Source organism: Polyodon spathula, chromosome 5, assembly GCF_017654505.1.
Source record: "Polyodon spathula isolate WHYD16114869_AA chromosome 5, ASM1765450v1, whole genome shotgun sequence".
NCBI classification, from domain to species: Eukaryota; Metazoa; Chordata; class Actinopteri; order Acipenseriformes; family Polyodontidae; genus Polyodon; species Polyodon spathula.
In genome coordinates, this window is record NC_054538.1 from 35,696,759 (window position 1) to 35,722,207 (window position 25,449).

Here is a 25,449-nt window from a genome sequence, read left to right on the forward strand (position 1 = left end):
ATAAACAAAACAAAACGTTAAAATAAATGCTTGTTCTGTCACTGTTGCTGGAAGGGGGCTCAAACTTTATCACCTTGGTTTCACAGACCTGCCTGGCATCCCGCGAGCCCTCTACTCTTTTTTCACTCATATAAAACTGAGCTGATTTTGCCAGTGCTCGCTAGTCTATTAACCACTTTGAAATGATTTCGAAGCAAATTAAAGCATTTTCGTTTCGGCTTTATTGTTAACGATTTCACACATGGCAATACTGCATGATAGTACTGTCATCATTCCACTTTGTAATGTTGTAAAAATGCTAATGTAAAAGTGTACCGGTACCTTAAAATTAACAGCCATATAAGAATTATGAATACAGTAACTTATTAGAAGGTCTCTTTGTTGTTCTCCAAGTTGCTGCAGTGACACTGTAGATGCTATAACGAGTTACTGTAAATGAGATACTGTTTTAGCAGACAGATTTCATTAAGTAAACATGTATTTGAATGTTTTTGGAATTAAAAGTATAAATGCAAAAACGTCTGCTATTTATTTTTTATTTTTTTTTGTGAACGTGCTAAGTTAAAAATGCCAATTCAAAAACCACGAAAATCCCCCAAGGCAGCAAATCTGCCAAATTTAATACCAGCCAAAATTTCCCATGATATGGTATATATTAACTTAAAACAAAACTTTCTGCTCACACCTCCAGGCATGTCAAACTTTATAAATGGCGCTGTGCATCTGACTGGTGCCTTTTACACTTGCATATTTTTTGGATGGAGTCCGTTGCCATCTGATAATGGATGCTGTTTGTAGGCTTACTATGTGCTGTGCACTTTAGTAAGCATTGGTCACAATCGGTGAACTACAATTTGGTAAATTTGCTCTTAAACAACACAGTGACATACAGTATATGTACATACACAGTATGTGTGTGTGTGTATGTGTCTGGGTGTCTGGCGGGGGGGGTGGTGAAGCACCACAGACAAGAGGAAGGGGGGTGCGGCCCGAAAACTTTGAGAACCACTGGCTTAGAACACAATTTAGTAAAGAACTGATAAACACCACACAGGCTGTGGTCTCTACATTTATGTCTTGTCCGACATCATCAAAAAGACGTAAAGCACACATCTCTAGATGTTTTTTCTGAAAAAGCAGAGAAAACCTTTCAATGGCCGAATGAGACCTGAAAGGAGCCGAATGAAGCTGAAAAAAGGGGGGCCTATTTGAGTAATACAGATAGTCCCTGCATCACAGAGATAACACGGACACATAACAAAGAAAATAGCTACTTCTGCATCCAGCGCTCAGAGAATATCACAGACATTTGAAGAGCTTTCCGAGATGTTACAGTAATAAGATAATGAGTTGGATCTCATTATTTTAGGAGTTTGGTGATAAAACGAGTGATCAAGAGAGGATTCATCGGTATGTACGTCTATAAATATACGTGAAAAATACAGCGAACAAGGGGTGTGGCTTGGCTGGAGATGCAGTACTGATGTCGTTTTGCCATTCAGTGCCTTTTAAACCTGTTTTACTTGGAAAAAGAAAATATTGTAAAATAAACAGCGTGTGTGAAAATAAATTGGACCTGACACGCCTGACAAGCTCTGAATAAATGGACTGCAAACGGTTAAATATGGACATACATTTTTATTGGAATTACTTTGCCAAATCCCTCGGTAGCCGGCCAAGAGAGTTTTTGGTCATTTCAAGGTAGATCTGGGTGATGCTAAAACCAAGAAAATGGACAGCATGAAGTTTTTTTTTTTAGTTTTTTTTTATCTAGCATCATGTTTAGTCCAATGAAACAGTTAAAGGGTGTTTTTTAAATGCAGCATGTGAATTGGGTGTTTTGTCTGCATTATGAACTGCTGTCAATAAATTAATTTATAAATGTTCTACTTACTAGAGGCATTACTCTCAGTACTCGTGGACTCCACTGCAACGTTGCTTTGGGATTGTACCTTTGCCTTTGTTTTAAAACCAGGGAAGAGGTTCGCTACCAGATCAGAAGTAGACGGCGGTTGCAGGTATGCCTTTGCACTGGTGTCGCTCTTGTCCTCTGGCATTGCTCCAATCTTTCCTGCCTTCTCCTTCCCTGCTGACCTACTGCGCTGATATGAAGATGCTCGAGATGAAGCTGTGGTCTTATTCCACTGAAAGTTCACCAGTTCATTGTCGCTGTCCTCACTGCTGCTTGTGCTGGAGGACTCAATTAGGAGTGTTAAATTCCGGGGGGTGTAGTTTCTGGATACTACATCTTCTAATCCACTAGGTGCGTCACTGGCATAGTCATCATCAGACAGGTCCAAGTTCCGATCGAGGTGACCCAGCGTCTGTGGAATCTCCTTGGTTGGAAGCTCATGGCACTGAGACTTGGGGTCATCCTCGCTGCTGGTTCTGTCACTGTTACTGGAAGGGGGCTCAGACTTCATCACCTTGGTTTCACAGACCTGCCTGGCATCCTGCAAGTCCTTTACACTTTTCTCACTCCCACTTTCACTTGACTGAGCTGCTCCATCAGCAACCTTGACAATCCGGTCATTGATTTTCTTGAACCCAATGTTTGGTCCAATTCTGTAAGGCTGAGTACCATAACTGTGATCAGAACTCTGTTTCTCTGTTGCTAGACCCTGGCATCTAACCTCTTTTGTGACAGACAGCTGTGCTTTTGGTGACTCTTTCGAGGTTTTGTGCTTGTCCATTTTCTGTTTGTTCTCTTTTTCAGTCAAGCAGAAAACCAAGCTTTCAGGGACTTCCAGGCTAAAACTTCTGGACCTCAGGGTTCCTCTACTAGCAGGTTTTTCATCCATTACTTTATTATTTATGCCTGCTTGGTTTTGCGTTGTCTTTTTATCCTTCAAGTGCTGTGCAAATTCCTTACTTGAATGCTGATACTCAGTGTCCATGGCCTCTGCTTTGTAATCATGAGTGGGGATTACCCTTTTCCCTCTTGAAACCATCACATTTGGGCTGCTGATTTGCCTGATCAAAACAGGCCTCTTCCTCACCTGAAACTTCTCAGTGTCTTGTAGGGTGGGCAAAGAGTGCCGGTGCTGGTTGGTAAAACCCACTTGTTTAGGTAACTGGGCTTGGGGGGCTCTCCTCTGTTCTTTCAGAAGATTTTCCTTGCTTTTCTCTATCCGGGATATGCCCTCTCCCCGCTTCAGGAATGACTTCTTTGGTAACACTTTGACTTCTTCCAAATCCTAACATAAAAATATTAAAAAGTTTATTATTTTTCTTTATTTGTTCTAACACTATATTTGCAAAAGGATTACAGAAGTGTATTCTGTGAACCTGGAGATGCTCACATAAAGTATATTCAACACTAAGGCATGGACTGGATGGGTATGGTGGCTGTTTTGTCCTCTCACCTGTCCTACCAGGGCAGAGCTGAGGGTCCAGTCATCTTGGGAGGGCTCACACTGCGACTGCCCATACTGCAACTGCTGTGTTGATAAATGAAAGACTGGCGTTTACCGTGCCTCTCTCTGGCACTGAATAGGCCTTAAAGTGTTAAACAGTTATGTGGCACCATTAAAACTCTCTTGATACAAGATATGAATTATTTTCCTGAAGCTTGCCAACTTGTTCTGTACCAGAGCTTAAAGGTGTGCTAACCAAGGTTTTCAAATCTATTTTGGGGCATGTTATTTACAGTAATATCCCTGGTCCCTTTTCTTGTACTTTGTTTATAAGAGGTAAGGAATGGTTTTTATAACCTTAGTGAGCACATCTTTAAATACCAGTCGAATGCTTTATGTAATTTACATTGGTAAGCATGTTTCAGGGGTGGCAATGTGGACAGACAGTTGGTTCACCTTCCTTTTGGGGGGCGTGAATGTGTGTAAACTATGTATAAATATAACAAATAGACACCAGGGAATGTGGGTCAATTAAAAACAATATACTGTGGTGGTGGGATACTGCATACTATTTAAATATAATTACCTTTTTATCTTCAGAATCCACTTTAATCTGCTCTTCAACAAATTCTTCAAACGTTTTCTGCCTCACCCCAACTCCTGGTCTAATAGGTCTAAAACATTTAAAGAGGAAATTGCATTTTAATTTAAAGTGGTTTTCTAAGATCAAGCTGCACCAATATCAGCAATTCATTGCTAAAAAGTATTTATACGGAAATCTGGATTCAATAACTCACTACTATGTTCTTGACTGGTAACAGACTCTCATCATTAAAAATAAGAACATAAGAAACATAAGAAAGTTTACAAACGAGAGGAGGCCATTTGGCCATCTTGCTCGTTTGGTTGTTAGTAGCTTATTGATCCCAAAATCTCATCAAGCAGCTTCTTGAAGGATCCCAGGGTGTCAGCTTCAACAACATTACTGGGGAGTTGATTCCAGACCCTCACAATTCTCTGTGTAAAAAAGTGCCTCCTATTTTCTGTTCTGAATGCCCCTTTGTCTAAATTCCATTTGTGACCCCTGGTCCTTGTTTCTTTTTTCAGGCTGAAAAAGTCCCTTGGGTCGACACTGTCAATACCTTTTAGAATTTTGAATGCTTGAATTAGGTCGCCACGTAGTCTTCTTTGTTCAAGACTGAACAGATTCAATTCTTTTAGCCTGTCTGCATATGACATGCCTTTTAAGTCCGGAATAATTCTGGTCGCTCTTCTTTGCACTCTTTCTAGAGCAGTAATATCTTTTTTATAGCGAGGTGACCAGAACTGCACACAATATTCAAGATGAGGTCTTATTAGTGCATTGTACAGTTTTAACATTACTTCCCTTGATTTAAATTCAACACTTTTCACAATGTATCCGAGCATCTTGTTAGCCTTTTTATATAGCTTCCCCACATTGTCTAGATGAAGACATTTCTGAGTCAACAAAAACTCCTAGGTCTTTTTCATAGATTCCTTCTCCAATTTCAGTATCTCCCATATGATATTTATAATGTACATTTTTATTTCCTGCGTGCAGTACCTTACACTTTTCTCTATTAAATGTCATTTGCCATGTGTCTGCCCAGTTCTGAATCTTGTCTAGATCATTTTGAATGACCTTTGCTGCTGCAACAGTGTTTGCCACTCCTCCTACTTTTGTGTCGTCTGCAGATTTAACAAGTTTGCTTACTATACCAGAATCTAAATCATTAATGTAGATTAGGAATAGCAGAGGACCTAATACTGATCCCTGTGGTACACCGCTGGTTACCACACTCCATTCTGAGGTTTTTCCTCTAATCAGTACTTTCTGTTTTCTACATGTTAACCACTCCCTAATCCATGTACATGTGTTTCCTTGAATCCCAACTGCGTTCAGTTTGAGAATTAATCTTTTGTGCGGGACTTTGTCAAAAGCTTTCTGGAAATCTAAATAAACCATGTCATATGCTTTGCAATTATCCATTATCGATGTTGCATCCTCAAAAAAATCAAGCAAGTTAGTTAGACACGATCTCTCTTTCCTAAAACCATGTTGACTGTCTCCCAGGACCCTGTTACCATATAGGTAATTTTCCATTTTGGATCTTATTATAGTTTCCATAAGTTTGCATATAATAGAAGTCAGGCTTACTGGTCTGTAGTTACCTGGTTCAGTTTTGTTTCCCTTTTTGTGGATCGGTATTACGTTTGCAATTTTCCAGTCTGTCGGTACCACCCCTGTGTCAAGAGACTGCTGCATGATCTTGGTTAGCGGTTTGTAAATTACTTCTTTCATTTCTTTGAGTACTACTGGGAGGATCTCATCCGGCCCAGGGGATTTGTTTATTTTAAGAGCTCCTAGTCCCTTTAACACTTCTGCCTCAGTTATGCTAAAGTTATTTAAAACTGGATAGGAACTGGATGACATGTGGGGCATGTTGTCAGTATCTTCCTTTGTAAAAGCTTGTGAAAAGTAATCATTTAATATATTTGCTATTTTTTTTTTCTTCATCTACGATTTTGCCATTTGTATCTCTTAAACATTTAATCTCCTCTTTGAATGTTCGCTTGCTGTTGTAATATTGGAAAAACATTTTGGAATTGGTTTTAGCTCCCTTAGCAATGTTCATTTCTATTTCTCTCTTGGCCTTTCTAACTTCCTTTTTGACTTGCGTTTGCAGTTCTGTGTACTCTCTCTGCGTGCTTTCTTTTTGGTCCTTTTTTAATGCTCTGTAAAGTGCCTTTTTTCGCTGAATATTTTTTTTAATTGATCTATTAAACCATTTTGGCAATTTAGTTTTACATTTAGATTTGTCTACTTTAGGGATATAATTGTTTTGCGCCTCTAGTACTACATTTTTTAAGAACAACCATCCTTCTTCTGTGGGTGTTTTCTCTATTTTACTCCAATCTACTTCGGTTAGTCTCTGTTTCATACCTTCATAGTTTGCTTTTCTAAAATTGTAAACCTTAGCTTTAGTCATTACTTTTGGGGATTTAAAAAACACTTCAAATGAGACCATGTTGTGGTCTGAGTTTGCCAGTGGTTCTCTGACCTCTGTTTTAGTTATTCTATCTTCGTTATTTGAAAAGACTAAATCAAGGCACGCCTCCCCCCTGAAGGGAAACGTTAAAAAACTAACAAAAAAAACTTATAAATGGTCAATTTACTACTCTGACAAAAAGGAATGATTTTCTTTTTTATATATTCCATTTATCTAGAAAAGTCTCAAATTTAGCATGTAGTAGAAAGTGATAATGTACAGTTAAAATTAGTATTCTTGCGTCAGACTGTATACACCGGAGAGATAAATAAATCTAAAAATAGGAAATAAGGCAATTAGTTACACTGATAAGAAGTCAACTAGGAAGTACTGGTTTTACTGTAAATTCATGGAACTAATGTTCACACATCTTCTTGCTTGGTCAGGCAAATTTCTTAATCTGGAATCTGACTATAACAGACTGTATCTTACATACTGCCCACATTGTTGATAGATTATATGCAGGAACAGAATATGGCTGTCTCTACCTCTCCTCTGGGTTTATAGATTGTCTTCTTCTCATCCCAAAGGGGCTCACAGGACACTGCTCGTCAGCTTGTTCTCCACTTTCTTCTTTAATAGGTGACAGATTCCGTGGCTGGGCCTCCTCCTTTTCTGGAATGTTCTCATCTGAAGCACAGTACGAGCAGAATGACAGAAAGCACAACACATATAAAAATTACACAAATTAGAACTATAGGAACGGAAACAAAACAACCTTCAGTAAATTCTGATGAGGAGTAAACAATCAATAGAACTACATCTGTTTTGCATGACAATGTAATTTAATATGATAACGTATCATTATACAGCAGGTTTCATTTGACTTTATGAAGCAAAATTTGTTAATTCTATATGGTGATGCAAAACTTTTGGCCATAGCTGTAGATTTAAAATACCACTATTGTTTAAATGGATCTAAATACAGTACCAGCATTTAAATATTAACAATAGGTGCACAACTGGCATTTCACTTTTAGTTTTAATTACAACAATATTGACAAAAATGCAATACGGGAGCTGCAACCAATTAAGGGTAGAACTAAACAGTAGACAAATCAAACAGAGAAGTGACAGTCAACCTCAGAAACTGGTGGTAAACTAATCTCACTTCACAGGAAGTAATTGTAAAGCATGCAGTTTTCAGATAGACGGAAGTGCAGTTGCAATCCATTAACATCTGCAAAGGCAGTTTAATGTAGGGCAGTCCTCCTTCCGAAGAAGAAGAAGAAGAAGAAGAAGAAGAAGAAGAAGAAGAAGAAGAAGAAGAAGAAGAAGAAGCTGTTTGGTACATAAGCACCTCTTTATCTGATTGGCCAGAAAAAATGTCCTGTTTCCTTAAGCCTTGGTTCCAAGGACTAGAAACAGACCAATACCTAACGAATACAATGGTTCCAGATTTATATCTTATGCTAACTGGACTCAGTTAAGTTTAGCATAATGGAAACAACAGGAAATAATGTCAGAAATATTCTAACTGTGTTTATGACTGGATAGTTTCTAACCTGTGGTTTGATCCAGTGGAGAAAGTTCTGTTGATTCCAAGGGACTGTTGTTTTCTAAAGAAGGTGGAGTTGCCAGGCTGGGTGTGTTTTCCTTGGAATGTGTGGTGGTTACTGCTAAAGAAGTGGTGCCTAACCCTGGAAACAAGCCGGGTGCCAGGCCCAGTAACTGTGGTGACAATGCTGGGGACAACACAAGACCTTCATATGAAGGCCATACAGTTAGCATTATTCACAAATAATATAAACCAAAAGAACAGCAATATAAGCCTGTGTGCAATGAACTCAGCTCTGTATTCCTGTTTCAATTACTTCATATTTCTGGTATCCTTTTAACTCTGGATAGACACACATAATTATCAGGGTAGTACTTTCATCAGCTACAATGCAATGCAAATGAAATGCCTTTGTGTACTTTATTAGTCATTATGGGGATGTTTAATCCATAGGTAGTAATACTAAAATAAACTAATACAAATATGACAAATGTTTTAACAAGAAGTCTGTATCAATGTCTTGAATGGTGAAAAGGGTTTTAGTAAGTGTTTGGTGTCGGCTCCACTCCCGCGATTAATAGGAAATGAACATGTAGTGCTGGTGTGCACGTAGCGAATTGTGTGAATTGATCAACATTGCTAAGTACTCTCAAGTCATGAGGGAAGAGGATTTAGAATTACAGTAAGACAAACTATAAAGTTAGAAAATGAGATAAAAATAAAAGCAAGAAAAATTAATGAAATGAACAGGACTGCCATTCCTTTCCTCATACTGGTTGCTAATTCTATCAAGTTTGAATGAAATCATTCAGAAATAAAGTATTTGTACAAAATGCTAAAGGCTACATGGTCAAAGAACAATACTAATGATTCCACACTGCTAGGATTTGTGGCACATGCTACAACCCAGTTTCTCAGAGATGTCGGGTTCAGTGGCCAAGGGTTGCGTTGCACAGTGAAGAACTTATCTGAAGCAGCAGAAAGGAGCACCAACTGGCTATGGTTGAGACGGAAAGATTCTGGGTGGATCTCAAGCACAATAGAAAGAAAGCAATCCTGATGTATGGGTAAGTAAGCTGGGCTGGGCTGAATGGAGGATGGAGGGGGGTGATGATGGGATGCCAGAATCACTGTCAAGCCCTCTTCAGGTGTTGTGGGCTAGTCGACAAAATACAGAGGACGGAAGGTGCCCACTTGAAGACCCCAGACATGTACCCTACTTAGCTCAGTCCTGATGGTTGTCATGCTGATGCACTGGGGAGACCGCACTGTGGTTGATCCCAGCATCACAGCCGTTGTATGTGCTGATGCACTGGGGAGGCAAAATAAGCTGATCTCTGGAGCCAGCATTACACTTCAGCCACCAACACCAGGAAGAAGGATATCAACATCATCAGATGGAAAGAAACACAAATAGATGGAGATGCAGATGGATCACATTAGTTTACTGTGAAGCTACGTCTTAGTTGGTGCTTATCTTGGCAAGAGCCGAGTTCAAATAAGCATGAAGTTTTACCATCTATCTCATGTAATGGAAATGATAATAATCTGATCAGCAGCTACTCCAACCCCTCTCAATATACCTGACATGTGGGACTGAAGCGCGGACCTAGTGTGGGACCAGAAAAATTATTTCACACTGGTGCACACTTGGGTGCAGGTCGGTCTATTGAAGGTATGGATGTTGAAGGAGCTGGGTGGCTAGTATATTCACTTTTCATTATAAAAGGGCAATTATTACATAGGGTGAACCTTGCCACAGGCACAGGACAGCCTGTAACAAAATTAATGATCCCCAAGTCTTATTGGACCGAGGTCATGATGGTTGCGCATGATATCCCTTTTTCGGGACACCTCGGAGTCGATAAAACTAGGGAACGCATATTGGCCTGATTTTATTGGGTAGGACTTTATAAGGATGTGTCGAAATACGTACCCCAGTCTGCCATTGAGTAGCGCTGGGTCTAGTGCGTCCCGCCCCTTTGGTCCCACAGCCAATCATTTTCACGCCATTTGAACGCATTGCGATGGATATTGTAAGGCCTTTGCTACCTTCTGATTTCGAGTATATGCATATATTAGTGGTGGTAGATTATGCAACGCGATACCCAGAAGCAATTCCATTAAGGTCTACTAATGCATCTGTGATAGCCAAAGAACTAGTGCATATTATATCAAGAGTAGGGATCCCCAAAAAGATATTATCTGATCATGAAACTAACTTCTTGTCTCAAAGGTTATAGCAGGTACACAAAATACTAAAAATAAATCAAATCCGAAGCTCTGTTTATCATCCACAGACGCATGGTTTGGTGGAACATTTTAATCATACTTTAAAGCAGATGCTGAGGCACTGTGTGATTCTAGAGCAAAAACATTGGGCAACACTTCTTCTCTATCTCCTTCATCTCCTTATCGCCTCGTCCAAAAATGTAGTGAAGCATGTGATCCTACTTAGATATCGTTTGGATTTGGTCAGTCGATTGGAAAATCTAAAAACAAAAATGCATGCATTCAAATTTTTTGGCCAGGAGACAAAGTACTCTTGCTCCTTCCCACATCAGAATCGAAACCGTCTGCTAAATGTCAGGGGCCATATGAGGTGATTTGGGCTACAGGAAAGGTAAATTACGAAAAGCCCTATCTATAGCCCCAGGCGAAGTAGTTTTTTTTTTTTTTTCCTTTGGAAACCCCCCTCAACTAAATATGACTGTATATCGAATATTATTATTATATAATATATATATAGTAATTTTCGTAATATATTATATATTATATTATACAATATATATATAAGATATAGTATATATATATATTATATATATAAAAATATTCCTCCCAAAAGGACGCATCCCAAAAACGATTTGTTGGAGTTATTGGACTCAAGTTTATTTTTCATTTGCTTTTAATATAAACTGAAACAATAAAGAATAATGTTTTCTATCTAATATATAAAATTGTGAAAATATGAGTGAAATTTGCTATTTATGCTTCAGTTAATTAGTTCTTTTTTTTAGGCTGTATCATATCTGTGTTTTTATACTAATTTTATACACTAATGTTACCCAATGCATTTATATTATACTCCATATAAAATTAGACATTTACCTATTGACAGCTGTCAATATTTCTCCCCACGTTTTGTGTTTTAAGTAAGTGGTTTTATTTTGAGTAATTCTACCAGTTATAATTTCTTCTTTTTCCCTATAATCTACAGCTAACGACTCCTCCTCCTCCTGGGAAGTCCACCTTCTCAACATTTTGTTTAGTCTGCTCCCACGCAAAAAACACAGTGACTGTATAGTTACCACCTTAGTTACCACACACGCTACTTAAAAATCGGATCAGTGGAGCCAGATCCTGATCCGTTTAGTACAACGCCATTTCAAGATCCAGCTCCAGATCCGATCCTGTTTTTTGATCTCGTTAGTACAACCGGCCCCTGGGCCTTAGCACAGAAGGGGTTAACTTTGTGATTTTAAGATACCTGAAGCACAACTGGGCAGGTGTGGGTGTAAGTGGGATACAATGGTGTTCCTGCATAGCACTTCCTTCCACCAACTAGGGGTCTGCAGGAAGATAGGCATGCTCACATTGGGATATATGCGTGGCTAACAGCCACTTTCATTGTGGCTATGTCCAAATGGGATTGACTTCACACACTTCTTGATTTGGCCCTGCAAAGTCTGTTTGTACCAGTTAGCACCTTTTTTTATATTGCTCTTGAATATACATTTGTAGCAGGACAGAAGCCATGACAGTGTAAATAGTGTGTATGTGTGTGTGTGGGGGGGGGGGGGGGGGGGGGGTATTTGTGTACTTAAGTTTGGCAAGGATGGGGTTCATTCTATCCCTGCCAAATACACATATGAAATGTGGCTGGGTCTTGATTGAATAACTGATCATCAATCAAGTCCCAGCCACATGGTATAAAAAGGGGAAAAATACTTTGTTTGGTGGAGGAATTTAGGCCCAGCCTACATGTATCTTTTATTTTGAACTGTCTGTGTTATTTAGTTTGAACTGTTTATATTGAACTGTCTGTGCCATTTCTTTTGTTTTTGTGTGTTATTGTTAATAAAAGTGTACGCAGTGCTTAAAACTACAGATTCTGTTTGCTTTCCTGCCGCTGGCTAGCCTTGACTGCAACGCTACCCTGCTACACTGTTCAACTGTACAATTACCTGGATTTATAAGTGAAATAAGCTTGTTCTGTTCCTGAACCAGTCTCTGGAGGTTTTCTACCTGATATCTGATCAGCTGCTCCTGCTGCCCAGGGTTCTGTAAATCACAAAGCAAACAAATATGAAACCAATCAGTCAAACGCTCTAATTTGTTCTTGGATATAGTGCTGTCAACAATTCAACAGTTTTGTTATCAGTTCCAGTTAAGTTGGGAGTGGCATCGACAAAAATAATGATTTATCACATTTACTCTTTGCTCTAGGATGTTTTTAAGGCAAAAAATTGTTGTTGATCACAGATAATAACCACATATAGCTTACATGCTCATATGAAGTTTGCACAACAGTTAAAGTATACATGTTTTTGAATAAATAAACTGAAATGTATTTATAGGGACATTTCAATACACACTGGTAGTCAAAATCATCTATGTCACCTGCATTGAAACAGAATGACCAGGGATGGGACATTTATTCACTCTTTACCCTCATTAATAAATAATCAGCTCACATTTTTAAGACTCTAGAACGAAGAGGGGTGTGACTGTTATGGACCAGTTTTTTCCCACTCAGGCCCCTTGTTCACTAAATATCTTGGTATACCTGAATAGATCATTTTCTCCTCTTTAAATATCTGCAAAACATCTGCCCCACTGGTGTACAGATACCACAAATATTATTAATATACTACAAATGTGTATTTTGGCTCTAATTTTATTTAACAGTTTCAAGAGTCCAAATATCACATACATACATACATACATCTACAATAACAGCACTCACAATCCACTTAAAAACTCACAGACTTTTATCAATGCAAATGCCCCCCCCCCCGTCCCCGTCCCCGTCCCACCTTCCTCCACTCTTGAGGATCCAATGCAAACAAATGGTTTCTTTAGCTCACATTCGTGTGTACTTGAATATAGTTGCTGATTAAGTCAGCTACAATATTCAAGTACCACTAATATAAAACATTCAGTAGTACAACCTTTAGAAATACTAATTCAAACATAATACAGTAAATTAAATAACAAATGTTTCAACTGTTCAATGTTTAATGGTTTTTTTTTTTGTTTTTTTTGTTTTTCTGAATGTGATAAGATGGAAGATGATAATGCAATAATCCACCATGCTGGGCATTAATTACACTGTGTATTTACAGTATAATCGTAAATCTCGAAAAACTACTCACTTCTAAATCTTTTGTAGTCATTGTTGTATTACTTTAGTATAAATACATGTTAATTTGGATTCATATGTTGTTTTTTTTTTACTTTATGTGAACGAAAAGACAAACATTTGCCCGTTTTCCCATTGGAGATAGTGGTATTTTGAAATATCACTGTCCTGGTCACAAAAGCAAAGTTTGTGGGGAATAATAGCCATTTTCTATACTTCTGAGGCATAAGCAATTAGGAAATAACACTTATTACCCAGGAACAAAAATTGTGTTACATAGTGTTATCTGCCTTGGCCAGCAATCCAATTGAGCATCAACTGTGAGACTGAAGTGAATGTCCCACATTCACAACCTCAATCTGCTTACCTCACAGGTCCATTTGCAGGGCGTACTCACTTGAACACAACGTGAGGCCGTGATAGATGTGCCAGCACAATATTAGGAAGAGGGTCCTAATACACTGGCCAATGAGTGTGTAAGTGTACTACTGATTCTGACCAATCACGTTGTCCTAATCGTTTAATACGCTCTAGACAAGATAAAGTTACAGAAACGCTGCTTGCCGAGCGAGCTGAGCCAAACGACCCTTATTGAAGACCTGGATTAGTTTGTGTAACTATTTTTACACCACAATGCACGTTATCATTACGTTTTTTTCATTACCTGGAAATATTACCAATAAATCGGTTTTAAAAGGCAGTAACATACCAACATGATCTTCCAATGCCAACAAACAACAAAGCCGGCATTTACAACTTAATTAATATCAGAGAACTATTACCATTCTTATCAAACATGGGCATATCTCTAAAACCGTCATAACACTTAACATATATTTTTGTTTTACTATTGATTTGATTTATCTAATAAACATCAATACTTATGACTTGTTTCCTGCATGTCATAAAAATCGAAACACTGCATTTCTTACCTGTAGCAGGGCTCTGGACAAAACTGCTTGCGGACCACTCTGATTTTGTGCCAGGGGTTCACTTGCAACATCAGACTGGAGCTGTCCTTGGATCAAATTAGTATTTAACAGAAGAGGGAAAAGAAGAGGGTTTGTGCTAAAACTGTTTGATGATGAATGTTGGACAATCCGACTGTTATCCACATGGTTAATGCCACTGTTATCTGTGTTCACAAAATTGTTGCTTGTAGAGTGATTGACCACCGGGATTTGTACCGTGTACGCATTGCAGTTGTCTTTTTGTGATTGAGCGTCGGTGTCAATCATGTTACGTGAATTTGGCTCTAGCTCACTTGATAAATCCATTGACCAGTGCCTTAATAGTTTTTTATCCTTTGGAATATCTGCAGACATGTCCTTTTTTAAAATTTCCAGTAATATGCTGCCCACGAGACTCTTGCATGTAAGTGCAAGTGTTTTCTTTTTGTCCTATCAGCATTTACATATTCACCTTCATTTTTTATTATATTTCTTCATGAAGATATCTAAAAAAAGGGAAATCACGGTCAGTTTTGAGAATGTACACACAGTAATCAACGGTTTTACAAAATATAACAACAGCTGAATTTTAAAATGAAAAGGCCTCCACGCGACTGAATGTTAAACATCTTTAAATTGTGAAAGTTACGGTAAAAGTTATTGTGTGTGGTTAACAAAACAGTCCAGGAATTTAAACAAACATGTATTCGCCTCTTGCTGGGCACCCTGTAGGTAAATAATATCCCAGTCAACAATTATAGCAGATTCATTAATCACAGTGTAGACAACTTTGTATGCATTTTTGCCTTTGTCAGTAAAAGCTGTAAAAACTATTTAAACGTAATATCCGTGCATTTTCATGTTTAATCTTCCACATCAAAGGCTGATATTCTGAAAAGGTAACCAAAGCTTTGTTTTTACTCCAACAGTAACCCGTCCTGCAAATACATTAAATGGCATAAATCATGTCCCTACAGGCAGCATATGAAACAAATATATTTGCATTAAATGTACATAAGCTTTTTTTTAAATCCTTGTGAAGTTTCTAGCTGAAAATAGTCTTGAGTAAAAAGTGTTAACATCGTCTAAAGTTAAATACATGAACAGTATATAGTAATAATAAACATTTAAAAAAAAAAAACTTACATATGGGACCTCGTTTAAAAGAGCAGGATCTTAGCAATTTTACTCGTAGAAATGTATTTTCCTGCGTTGAATACAATGATTAAAAAAAAAAAAAAAAAAAAAAACATCGCTTTTAACCTACCAACGCGTTCACAACGTCGTTATTAGTTACAGTAACTGTAAACACCAACTGCGTCAGGTGCACTGACTAAAAAGTTAATATTGCTTTAAAACGCAACATTATAAAAACATTATAAATACGCCGCTTCTATTTGTATGTACTCACCTAGAATTAAGTGATTGCTATGCTACAGTTATTTATTTATGTATTTATTTATTTATGTATTTATTTATTTATTTCTACCAATATGAACTCTTGGTTAATTGCGGTGAAAGGCATACTTCTAGGGTAGAAGCGCCAGTCAGGGCAGTTTTCAGCGCCACTAGCTGAAGTCAGTCACTGCTGCAGTAAGCAACGGGCAATGCTATGGGGACCTCTACTGGTTTTCTGCTGTGTGGGGATTTAAGACAGTGATAGATTTGTCGAAATCGATTTGAAATTAAAAAGCTGGTTCTAACTACAAGTTTAAATTGATGCATTAATTTGTTTTCCATTGCACGTTTCACATTTTCTGGTGCGCTGTTTGAACACGGTCTGTGGCCTGTGCCAGCTCGTATTGTTTTTTGCGTGTGTGTGTTTGTTTGTTTGTTTGTTTGTTTTAAGGATAGATACATAAAGGGACATTTTCACCACAACAGTAAGAATAAGGGAGCATTCCAAGACATCGTTACATACATAATACATGCAACTAATACTGTAATATAATAGCATGATGTAGCTGTTCGTGATATTTTAAATTATTACATTTTGCGTTTTGAAAACTCCAAGGTTATGTCACTTGTAAACACTAAACAATACAAGGTAGTATTTCAAAATGTTACCACCTAAATTATCTTGAATCTGTTTGTAATGTGTTATTTTATACTAAAATATTTAAAGTAACTGCTTCGCTGAAATGTAAATAAGACCAAGAAACCTACATTTGAGACTTTGTCTCTCAAGTCACACTTTGGTACCCCAATTGCGGAGATGAATGAAGGTCTGCTGTCTGCTGCACACATGATGGTGTATTCAAGTGCAACCTGGTTGTACATCAGAAATAATGACCCTTATAAATAACACAGTAAATCAATGAATTGTGTGTACTTTAGTGATGAAATTCTAGATCATTAACATTGCCCCCACATGTACAATGTACAGACTACAGAAGCTCAACAGAAATATATTGAACGTTGAAATATTACTTTATTCAGAAACTGAGCAAATAGCCTTTATTGGTTTAAAGTTCTGTTTTGTGTGTGTGTGTGTGTGTGTGTGTGTGTGTGTGTGTGTGTGTGTGTGTGTGTGTGTATATACAGTATCAGTCAAAGGTTTGAGTACACCTGCTTGAAGCCAGGTTTTTCATGATTATCTGTGCTTTTAATTGTATAAACTTGTCTATAAACACTTCATATTTCATTATATGATACGTATACTTAAATAAGCTTCTTTCCAGGGAAAGGTGGAATTCAGCCACCTAGAAAGGGGGCGGAGCCACGGTACACCAAGTCATTGGGAAGAGATGTGACAACCGCAGGTTGGAGGAAAAATGGTTGCACTCGCTAACCAAGGGGTTGTGGCTGACGGTACAAAAGGGGACGTGGCTAAGTGATCTGTTTCTTTGTTATGGTTGAAAGAGAAAACGTTGAAGGAGAATAAAACAACCATGAGTGTTTAGTGTTTGTTTTGTCATTTTTAATTGTACTTGTTTGTTCTTATTAGACGGCTAACAGACATCGTTTAAGGCCAGCACCAACCCGGACAACACTTCACCACTGTACACGAATAAATTGTATTTCACCATTTGCACGTTAGCACTAACTCTGGATGGTGCTCGTGTGTGTGTCTTTGTGTGTGTACATACCTTGTTTGTTATTATTTCTGGGCTGTAACCCGTGGTTTAAAATAGTGCAATACACATTGCTACATTGCTGCATATTGCCTGGAATTGTTATTTATTGTCGCAACGACCTGGATTACAAAACAGGAACCAATAAAGAATTGTTTGGACTGTGAACTCTGTTGTTTGTCATCTGTTTACACATTACATCACTTCTACACCTGAGCCCTGCAAACCACTTTGCCATATATCCCTTTAATGGTATATGCATTTGTATCATAGGTAACAGTCAGCTTGACAGGAATCTCAGGTTGGATGGACACAGCAAGTTTGAACTTTTGTCTTTGTCCTTGCTTGGACAATGATTGACTATCAGTGGTGTCTTTTTGTTTGCCAACAAGGGCCAATAAAAAGTACAAACATATAAGTGGTCCTGGAAGTGCTGGATGTCAGTGTCAAAATGGTTACCTGCAAAGTAGCGCTTTTACTTTTCACTGCTCTCCATTCAGGTATGTACCTTGAAGAAATGTGATGCATTGTGACCATTGTCAACAAAATACATTGGGGTTTCATTCTATTATAGAAATGGGTACTGCCACAATTGATGGTATTTTATTGCATTTACAAATGTATTTAGGAAATTGTTCCTGTAGAAAGATATATCGGATATAGTTTGCGTTGAATTAAACTATGTTGTATTACAGTATACGCAAAGACCAACATTCCCTGTTGATCCTAATGGGAACTAATTAAAGTAATTAGGTTATGTTTCTCCTGTAGAATGGGTATTGATCTTAAAGCACCAGTTTTGATTTATCTACATACCCATTAATTAAGAAACTGCAACTACTGTAACAGCAGAATTTAAATGGAAGCTACAATTGAAATTAAATAATTTGTGTTTAATAATTCACAAAATAATAAAAATTGAATACGATATGCTTTCTTGAAAAGTTAAAGAAAATGGGAAGATTGATAGTTTTTCATGGTCTGCATTATGATAATGGATCAAACTACTAAGTAACACCAAAACAACTCCAGTTTTTGCTAGTAATGCGATGCTGATTTTTTTTAAGGAAGAAAAACAGATTTAAATGTGTCTTAATAAAATGGTTTCATTCATTAGTCATCCACCACTATGTTATCTTTAGGATGCTAGGATTACATTGTAATTATGCTTTTGCAATATCCTACCAGAACCAGTTAAAACAAACAACAACTGTGACAAAGATTTGTTTTGCTGTTTTATGCAGTAGTATAACATTCTTGAACAAAGTTATCATCATTTTTGTGTACTTTTAACAGCAGCCTAGTAAAAATCACTGTCATAATTGAAAAGCACTCAGCTTTTAACAGAAACATGTATGTTAGATAGTTGCATCCTATTCAACATATTGTACTGTATATACTGCATGTAGCTAAGGAAGAGAATCAAGGAAATCGTTACTTGTGTGTTAACTTTTTTTTAAGTGACGGCCAGCATTTTGGATGACTATATCAAAACTGAAGGGTTCTGGATATTTGCTGTCCAGAAAAACTATTACACAACAAAAACGAATCTCGAATGTGCAGAAAAATGCAATACTGAAACAAAGTTTACTTGCAGGTACAGTTTATTTTTGTATTTATAGTATTGTATTTTTTGTATCAGTAATGTAAGGTATTATAGTTTTGACTTCAAGGTTTATCTAAATAGATTACTATTAATAACAAGCCTGTCCATATCAATATGTTTGAAAATACCCCATGGGTTTTATATGCTATGATTAAAGAATACTGTACATACCCTCAAATGTCATTTTCACCTTTCTTAATGAGTTTTAATCATTTTCCCTATAGCTATCATAAACTTCTGGAATCTCCAACCTCATTGTTTTTTATTTCTTTGTCAGAAAGTCATGTGAAGATGTGACCTTTCAACTCTATCCTGCCAGTAAAGACCATATACTGACTTAAAAAAGAAGGCCATGTCCTCATTGAGTAACTACTCCAGAGGGTTATGGGTTCTTGTCTTACCCCAGTTTCATTTCACATCATGCTCACTTGATTTGTGTTTTTTAATTCACGTGTTACCACGGTAACACAACCCCACCAAGCCCAACACACACTACTGTATGCGTATGACAGAAGGCAAATGTAAGGGGGGGGGGAGTGTCACAATTCTGGTGGCACAGAAAGTGAAATGTTACAGTTGTCGGGGATAAAGGGCTCCAATAGAAATATTGTAAATTAGAAATAAAGTCTGTGGACTACGTAGAACAGGCATACATCTATAGTGTACATCTTTTCTAACTCTTTGTTTATTACCAATCATTAGGTCTTTCAGATACACTAACAAAGATCAGGAATGTATAACACACATAGACAACAGAAAAACAGCACAGATGTTGCAAAGGAGGGACACAACTTTCTATGAGAAGAAAGGTAAGTGGTATACGAATATGAATATAATTAATTAATAATTATAAAAGTGTATAGTGCTATTTCTTATTTATGTAAAACTTTTATGCCTGGATAAAAAAGTTTTGCAACGACAGTCATATTTCCAGGGAGAATTTTGATTTACCCTCTAGACAGACATCTAATAATTTAAGAACTATTAACGCCTAAACATCATTTAGTACAGTTTGTGAAGATTGCAATTACTAACCTTAAATGATTATTATTATTATTATTATTATTATTATTATTATTATTATTATTATTATTATTATTATTATTATTATTATTTGTATTTATTTATTTGGCAGACACCCTTAACCAAGGCAAATTACAAGTGTTACAGGGCAGTACAGCGTTACAATGCAAGGTCAATATTTAAGTACAGTATAGTTTACAGTAAGTGCAAATTATGCTACTAAAGTACAATATGAAGTAAGATGAAACAAGTTAGGATTACAACAATTTATACCTACAATGACATAGTAGTAGTGCAATAGTGCAAGTCTAGTGCATCAGCTAAAGATCCGGTAACGTGGTGCTTAGGTCAGGTGAATACAGTACATAGAATGGGGGTAGGTCAAGAGATGTAGAAGTGCAGTCTAAACAGGTGAGTCTTGAGGAAGCAATGGAAGGCAATGAGAGATGGGGCAGTCCTGAAGTTACATATACATAACTCTGGTTGTCAGTAAGTTAATAAAATAAAAACACTACTCCATTTTGGATTGAAGCAAGTGCAAAGGGAAAAGGCAATGGTGCAGTGAGAAATTAAACACGTGTAATGGTATAAAACATGCAACAAATTACTGTTTCACAAAAGAACGCCTAATATTCTCTGAAAATGTGCCTTTCTTTTTTTTTCTTGATTCAAAACTGGGGTCAAAGTCTGTATCATACATTTTTTGGTACGACTTGCCAAATTGTATTTCAACATCCAGTAGTGTTTGCAAAAAAGCTCCAGGGAACTGAGGATCAGGGGGTCAAAAAACATCTGCAGAGGGAGACAGCTGGATTTTGTTTTGTTAAATTCAGATTTTGTTAAATTCAAGAAACACTCCAACTGTGCTGTACACCCTATGGATGGTCCTGATAGGAAGCCTTATAAAATACCTAACACTTAAATGAGAAAACAGAGATTGAAAGTTAAACTTTGAATTGAACATGATTTGTTTCCAGAACTTTCAAACAAACTATTTAAAGCATTTGGAACCTGAATATTCAAGAAATTCTGTTTGAAACAAACCAGAAACTAAAAAATGTGTTTAAATTAGCCAAACCTGTGTACCCACTTATTATAAAACTGCAACCCTGCTCCTGATCTAAATAAGGATATAAACAAGGAGTCCATATTAGTTTTAACTGTGGAGAGAGCAGGTGATGCTACAATACTGTAGCGTGCACAGGGGAAGGCAGCAGCAGGGCAGGTAGGTGATGTAATAATATACGAAGACATAAGCCCAATATACGCTCCTTGCAATAGAGCTGGCTCTTTTGTACAGCGGTATTGGTGTTATGCTTTAGTGCGAGAGGTCCCGGGTTCATGCCTGACCTCCGCCTGTGCGTGGATTGCCTTGTCCTGTTTGAAGTGCCTACCTGCGTTAACCGAGATTGCTACAATAAGTTTGAATGTGATTGGTATTTGTAACTGATTGAGTGTGATGATATGCTTCTGCTGTGCTCATGCAAATGTACATATCATTATCACCCATCCGAGTTAAATAAAATACAAATGAAGTGAAGTGAATTAAATTGAATTAAATGTTCATATATATGTGTGTGTGTGTGTGGTAATGGAAATTATGTTTCATTGAGTGATTGAGGTGTGATTGGAAAGGTGTGGCATGTGGCCAGGTGGTAACTGAATGATTGAGTGTCCAGTACATCGGGTCATGCCCTATTATAAAAGGGAACAAAGAATGAATGTTTGAAAAAATGAGTGTGTATCCTGTGTGGAGAAAACTAAAATGATTTTGATTTAATGTTTTTAGCTAGATTATTCTATTTGCATGCCTTTTTCAACTTGTCTGTCACTATCTTCTTTTCTTTTGGAATTGGAATACTGCATGAATGTACCTGAAGTTTTGTGGATGTTGCTTTTCACTTTATAGTCCGTGATCTTGACTATAGAGCCGGTGTTGTGTTAGAAAGTGGTTAAGTGCTAACGTAGTGTACTCACTCACTAGTGCTGCAGCAAAGGTATTAAACACTGCACACCATGCACTGAGTACCGTGGGCACCTTGTGCTCAGTGTACCATGCAGCACCGTATGTACACTAGTATAGTACCAATTGACATGTGCCCCATGCACCATGTACACCGCGTGTGCCGCAGTACTGCAGCACCGGGGAGGCCACTACGCAATGTGCCTACCCTAACCGCGTGGTCAACACACACCTGGTCAGCGCATAACGTATACCAGGGGGAACGCAGGGCCGAAGCCACGGTGAGCGAATTGAAGCAGACAGCAAAACACGGCAGAAAGACAGCAAAGGGAGAGAGAGTACAATGTTTGTTTACCAGGCCCGACTCACCGAGGTGGTGGGCCTACGCGGCTGGCAGGGTCTACTCAACAGTGGGGATGCAGAAAAGGCCTAGCCCCGTGGAGGAGAGCGTGGTTGGAAGAGTCACTCGACAGCGGGGGTACGACAAAGCCTAGCCCCAAGAGGAAATGTGTACTTTCAGGAAGAATAGACAATCACTCACGGATGACTGCACAGGCAGTCGCTCTCATATGACAGACAGATATAAAGAACAGCCTACCACGCAAGCAGGGAGGCCGCTGAAAGACAGAAAGGCAATAAAGGCTTGGTCTTTTTTAAGTCGTTGATTCCAGGAAAGTGGCAAGCCGGCTTTCAGTATGAATGTAAGGAAAATACAATCTAATCGACTCAAGAAGCTCTTTTCTATCAACACGCTCAGCTCAACACAGAGGTCTTACCGTGCCGTCTTGAGAGGGAAAAAGAGGAGGATCTTCCTGTGAGTGATGGTTTTATTTCCTCGGTGGGCAGGACAGAGTGTGTCATCCCAGGAAGGGGCCTGTTGGTAGCTTAGGTATAGAGAGCTCAGCAATACCTACCTGAAGGGCAGGAATATCCCATAGAATGTCGTGGTGGTCATCTTTGAATTGAAAGGGAACCACATATTTTTCAAGGATGGAGTTTTAGAAATGTATTTCCTCAGTGTTTAAAGTTTAACTTTAAAGTAGTAAAGAGAAAGGATTGTTAAAAGCCAAATCATTACTTAGTTGTTTACCATGCCGACATTATTTATTCCTTATAAAATATAATGCAAAAGAGAAAAAAAAAACTTCATCTGTGATTTGTGTGAGGCGGGGGTCTACGCTACAACCTAACTCGCTTCCAATATCTTATTCTTACTATGATTGGCTGCAAAGACAACAGGGCTAACCAGTGATTGGATAACGTATTGTTGCACAGTTTCCTAATAACTGTAATATTGCTCGTGTAGTAGAAAATAAAAAGGACTCATCGTTAATATCTTCGAGTCACAGAGTCCGAATGTTCGAGTCTGAGTCTGAGTCCGAGTCTTTTGTGGCCGTGTGACAGGGTACACCCCACCCCTGTGTGCATATGTATTATTTTGTATTTGGATTTGTTGTATTATTATATAAAATGTATTGTTTGTGTGTAAAAAACTTCTGTTTTATTGTTATTGTTTGACAGCCAGGATGGGGTTAAAATGCCCCATCCAGATAAAATCTCGAGAATGAGTGATCAACAGTGAGTGATTATTGACAAACTGGCTGTTGACCATGAATATGAGAACCTGTGCCGAATGTGGTCGAGGGGTAAACTAGCTAATTGATAGCCAGTCGATCCCTTGGCCATAATATAAAAGACCTGCACCTTTGGCTGAACATTGGTGTGTTCAAAGAGAAGGAACAGGATAGAGAAGGAGAAATTAAAAACAAATAATAATAACAATGCTACGTGTGCTGGTTCTACCAGCCCGCTACTTGTTAAAGGTCAGTGTTTGTTAGTCTGTCTGTTTTGGCCATAGTGCCTTTTATTTTGTTCAGTGTTTAAATCTTTTTATTTATAATAAATCGGTGCAACAGCTCATTTCGCTCACCAAAACTGTTGCTTGTCTATTTCCTGGCCTAATGTCACCACACGAGCCATCGTGTTACAGGCTGAGTCCGATCACGAAACATCTAAATACAACACTTCACTTTTATGGGCTCCGTCAATTGTTAACCTTACTGGTATTTGCTTTTTCAGTTAAGCTTAAAGTTGTCTAGTAAACAAACACAAGATATGAGAGGTTAAACACACTCTAAAAGGTTTAGGCAAACAAGAAGAGGTTGAATCGGCCCATGTCAGGATGTTGCTTGTTGCTCTGCATTGGACAGTCAATTTCAGTACAAAGAAAGTCCAAAGTTGTTTTTTTTGCCAGCAATGGTAAACGTGACACACACACAAAATCCGTCATCTAACTAAATTCAGTGATTTCAGGTCAATTTGCCATTGTTATTTATATCTTTGTTTATTTATTTTACAGTTGGTATGAATTATATATTTATATTATAAACATATAGTTCTATTTCCTGGTTTCCTTTTTAAGATGTGTACCTTTTTTCAGTTTACCTGATAGAGTGCAAGAAAGACAATGGAGTGGACTATAGAGGATCCTTATCCAAAACCGCTTCAGGAAAAACCTGCCAAGAGTGGGCATCCAGCACTCCACATATACCAAAGTATGCATTTCATTTTTAATAACCTATCTGTATGAAATTTAAGACACGCATAGTGTGCTGTATATTTCACATGTTGCATATACTTCAATGCTAGAAAAAAAAAAGGTAAAGTAATCTGTCACATATCCGACTGCGGTGGGCCCAGAGTCAGGGCGGACATGTAGAAAGTCGAATGAATGAATCCTGTTTTAAATACCATTATACACAGCTCTAACTATTACTATATTCACACAATTATTGTTTTGAGATTCATCTTTTATTAGGGAGCTCCATAAATCCCTTGTTTAGAAAGATACAGGGTATTAATGCATCTGCCATGTGGGTGCGTTGACAGGATTTATCTACATAGCAACACACTGAACAGCTCACGTGGCACTACCAGCAATGGCTGCACACAGAGCACATACAGCACAGTGTACTGAAACTTTGATAGGATCTACAGTATCTGAACTAATCTTCTCTGTTCAATAATAAACTAACGTTGCTGAAGAGCTTGATCATGGAGGATATGTGACAGGCAGATATGCAACGGATTACTGTATTTAAACTACATGTTATGCACATCTTCTCTTACAGGAATACCAACCCTTTCTATTGAAATATATTTAAATAACTTATGAACTAACTAATTTTACTAAGCTCACAGGTATTTTTTTTATTATTATTTTGATCAGTATGTGGTTTTACATCTTATTAAAGTCATTGTAGCTAACAAAATAATTACATAAATATTACCCCTTTGTGCTTCCATTAGCTACAGAGGTCTCAAGTGAGCAGTTTTATAAGAAACACATTTTAGAGCAAACATTTATTTTAATTTTAAAACAGACATCTGGTACTATACTAAGTTCTCAGTTTGCCTGCCTTGCAGGACATCTGCTACAGCATGGCCATTTCACTCCAGCAGTGTCTATTGGGTCAAATCATATTACTGGCTGAAAGCATGTCAGTCAATAGGAGAAGCAGCTGATTGGTTATTGACAGGAAAGAA

At 37.8% G+C, this 25,449-nt stretch overlaps 2 protein-coding genes across 5 annotated transcripts in view; one reads left to right on the forward strand and one right to left on the reverse strand.

Moving 5' to 3' along the window:
* Positions 1-15,454, reverse strand: part of si:ch211-140l13.3 (centromere protein J) — a 30,335-nt gene extending 14,881 nt beyond the window's left edge. Inside the window, exons 1-8 of one of the 2 annotated variants that reach the window (XM_041250491.1) lie at positions 15,384-15,454; positions 14,220-14,743; positions 12,110-12,206; positions 7,933-8,130; positions 6,916-7,057; positions 3,943-4,030; positions 3,366-3,440; positions 1,895-3,197 (exon numbers count right to left, since the gene is read on the reverse strand). In XM_041250491.1, coding sequence (XP_041106425.1) covers positions 1,895-3,197; positions 3,366-3,440; positions 3,943-4,030; positions 6,916-7,057; positions 7,933-8,130; positions 12,110-12,206; positions 14,220-14,612 — 2,296 coding nt within the window. In that variant the 5' untranslated portion in view covers positions 14,613-14,743; positions 15,384-15,454. Of the gene's footprint in view, positions 1-1,894; positions 3,198-3,302; positions 3,441-3,942; positions 4,031-6,915; positions 7,058-7,932; positions 8,131-12,109; positions 12,207-14,219; positions 14,744-15,383 lie in introns of both variants that reach the window. The other variant, XM_041250490.1, reaches the window with a different exon arrangement.
* Positions 15,455-17,570: 2,116 nt separating this feature from the next.
* The window catches only part of LOC121315901 (plasminogen-like), a 32,405-nt gene continuing 24,526 nt past the window's right edge, over positions 17,571-25,449 (forward strand). For 2 of the 3 annotated variants that reach the window (XM_041250495.1, XM_041250493.1), the window contains exons 1-4: positions 17,571-17,811; positions 18,773-18,908; positions 19,620-19,726; positions 24,344-24,458. In XM_041250495.1, coding sequence (XP_041106429.1) covers positions 17,763-17,811; positions 18,773-18,908; positions 19,620-19,726; positions 24,344-24,458 — 407 coding nt within the window. In that variant the 5' untranslated portion in view covers positions 17,571-17,762. The remainder of the gene's footprint in view (positions 17,812-18,772; positions 18,909-19,619; positions 19,727-24,343; positions 24,459-25,449) is intronic. The other variant, XM_041250492.1, reaches the window with a different exon arrangement.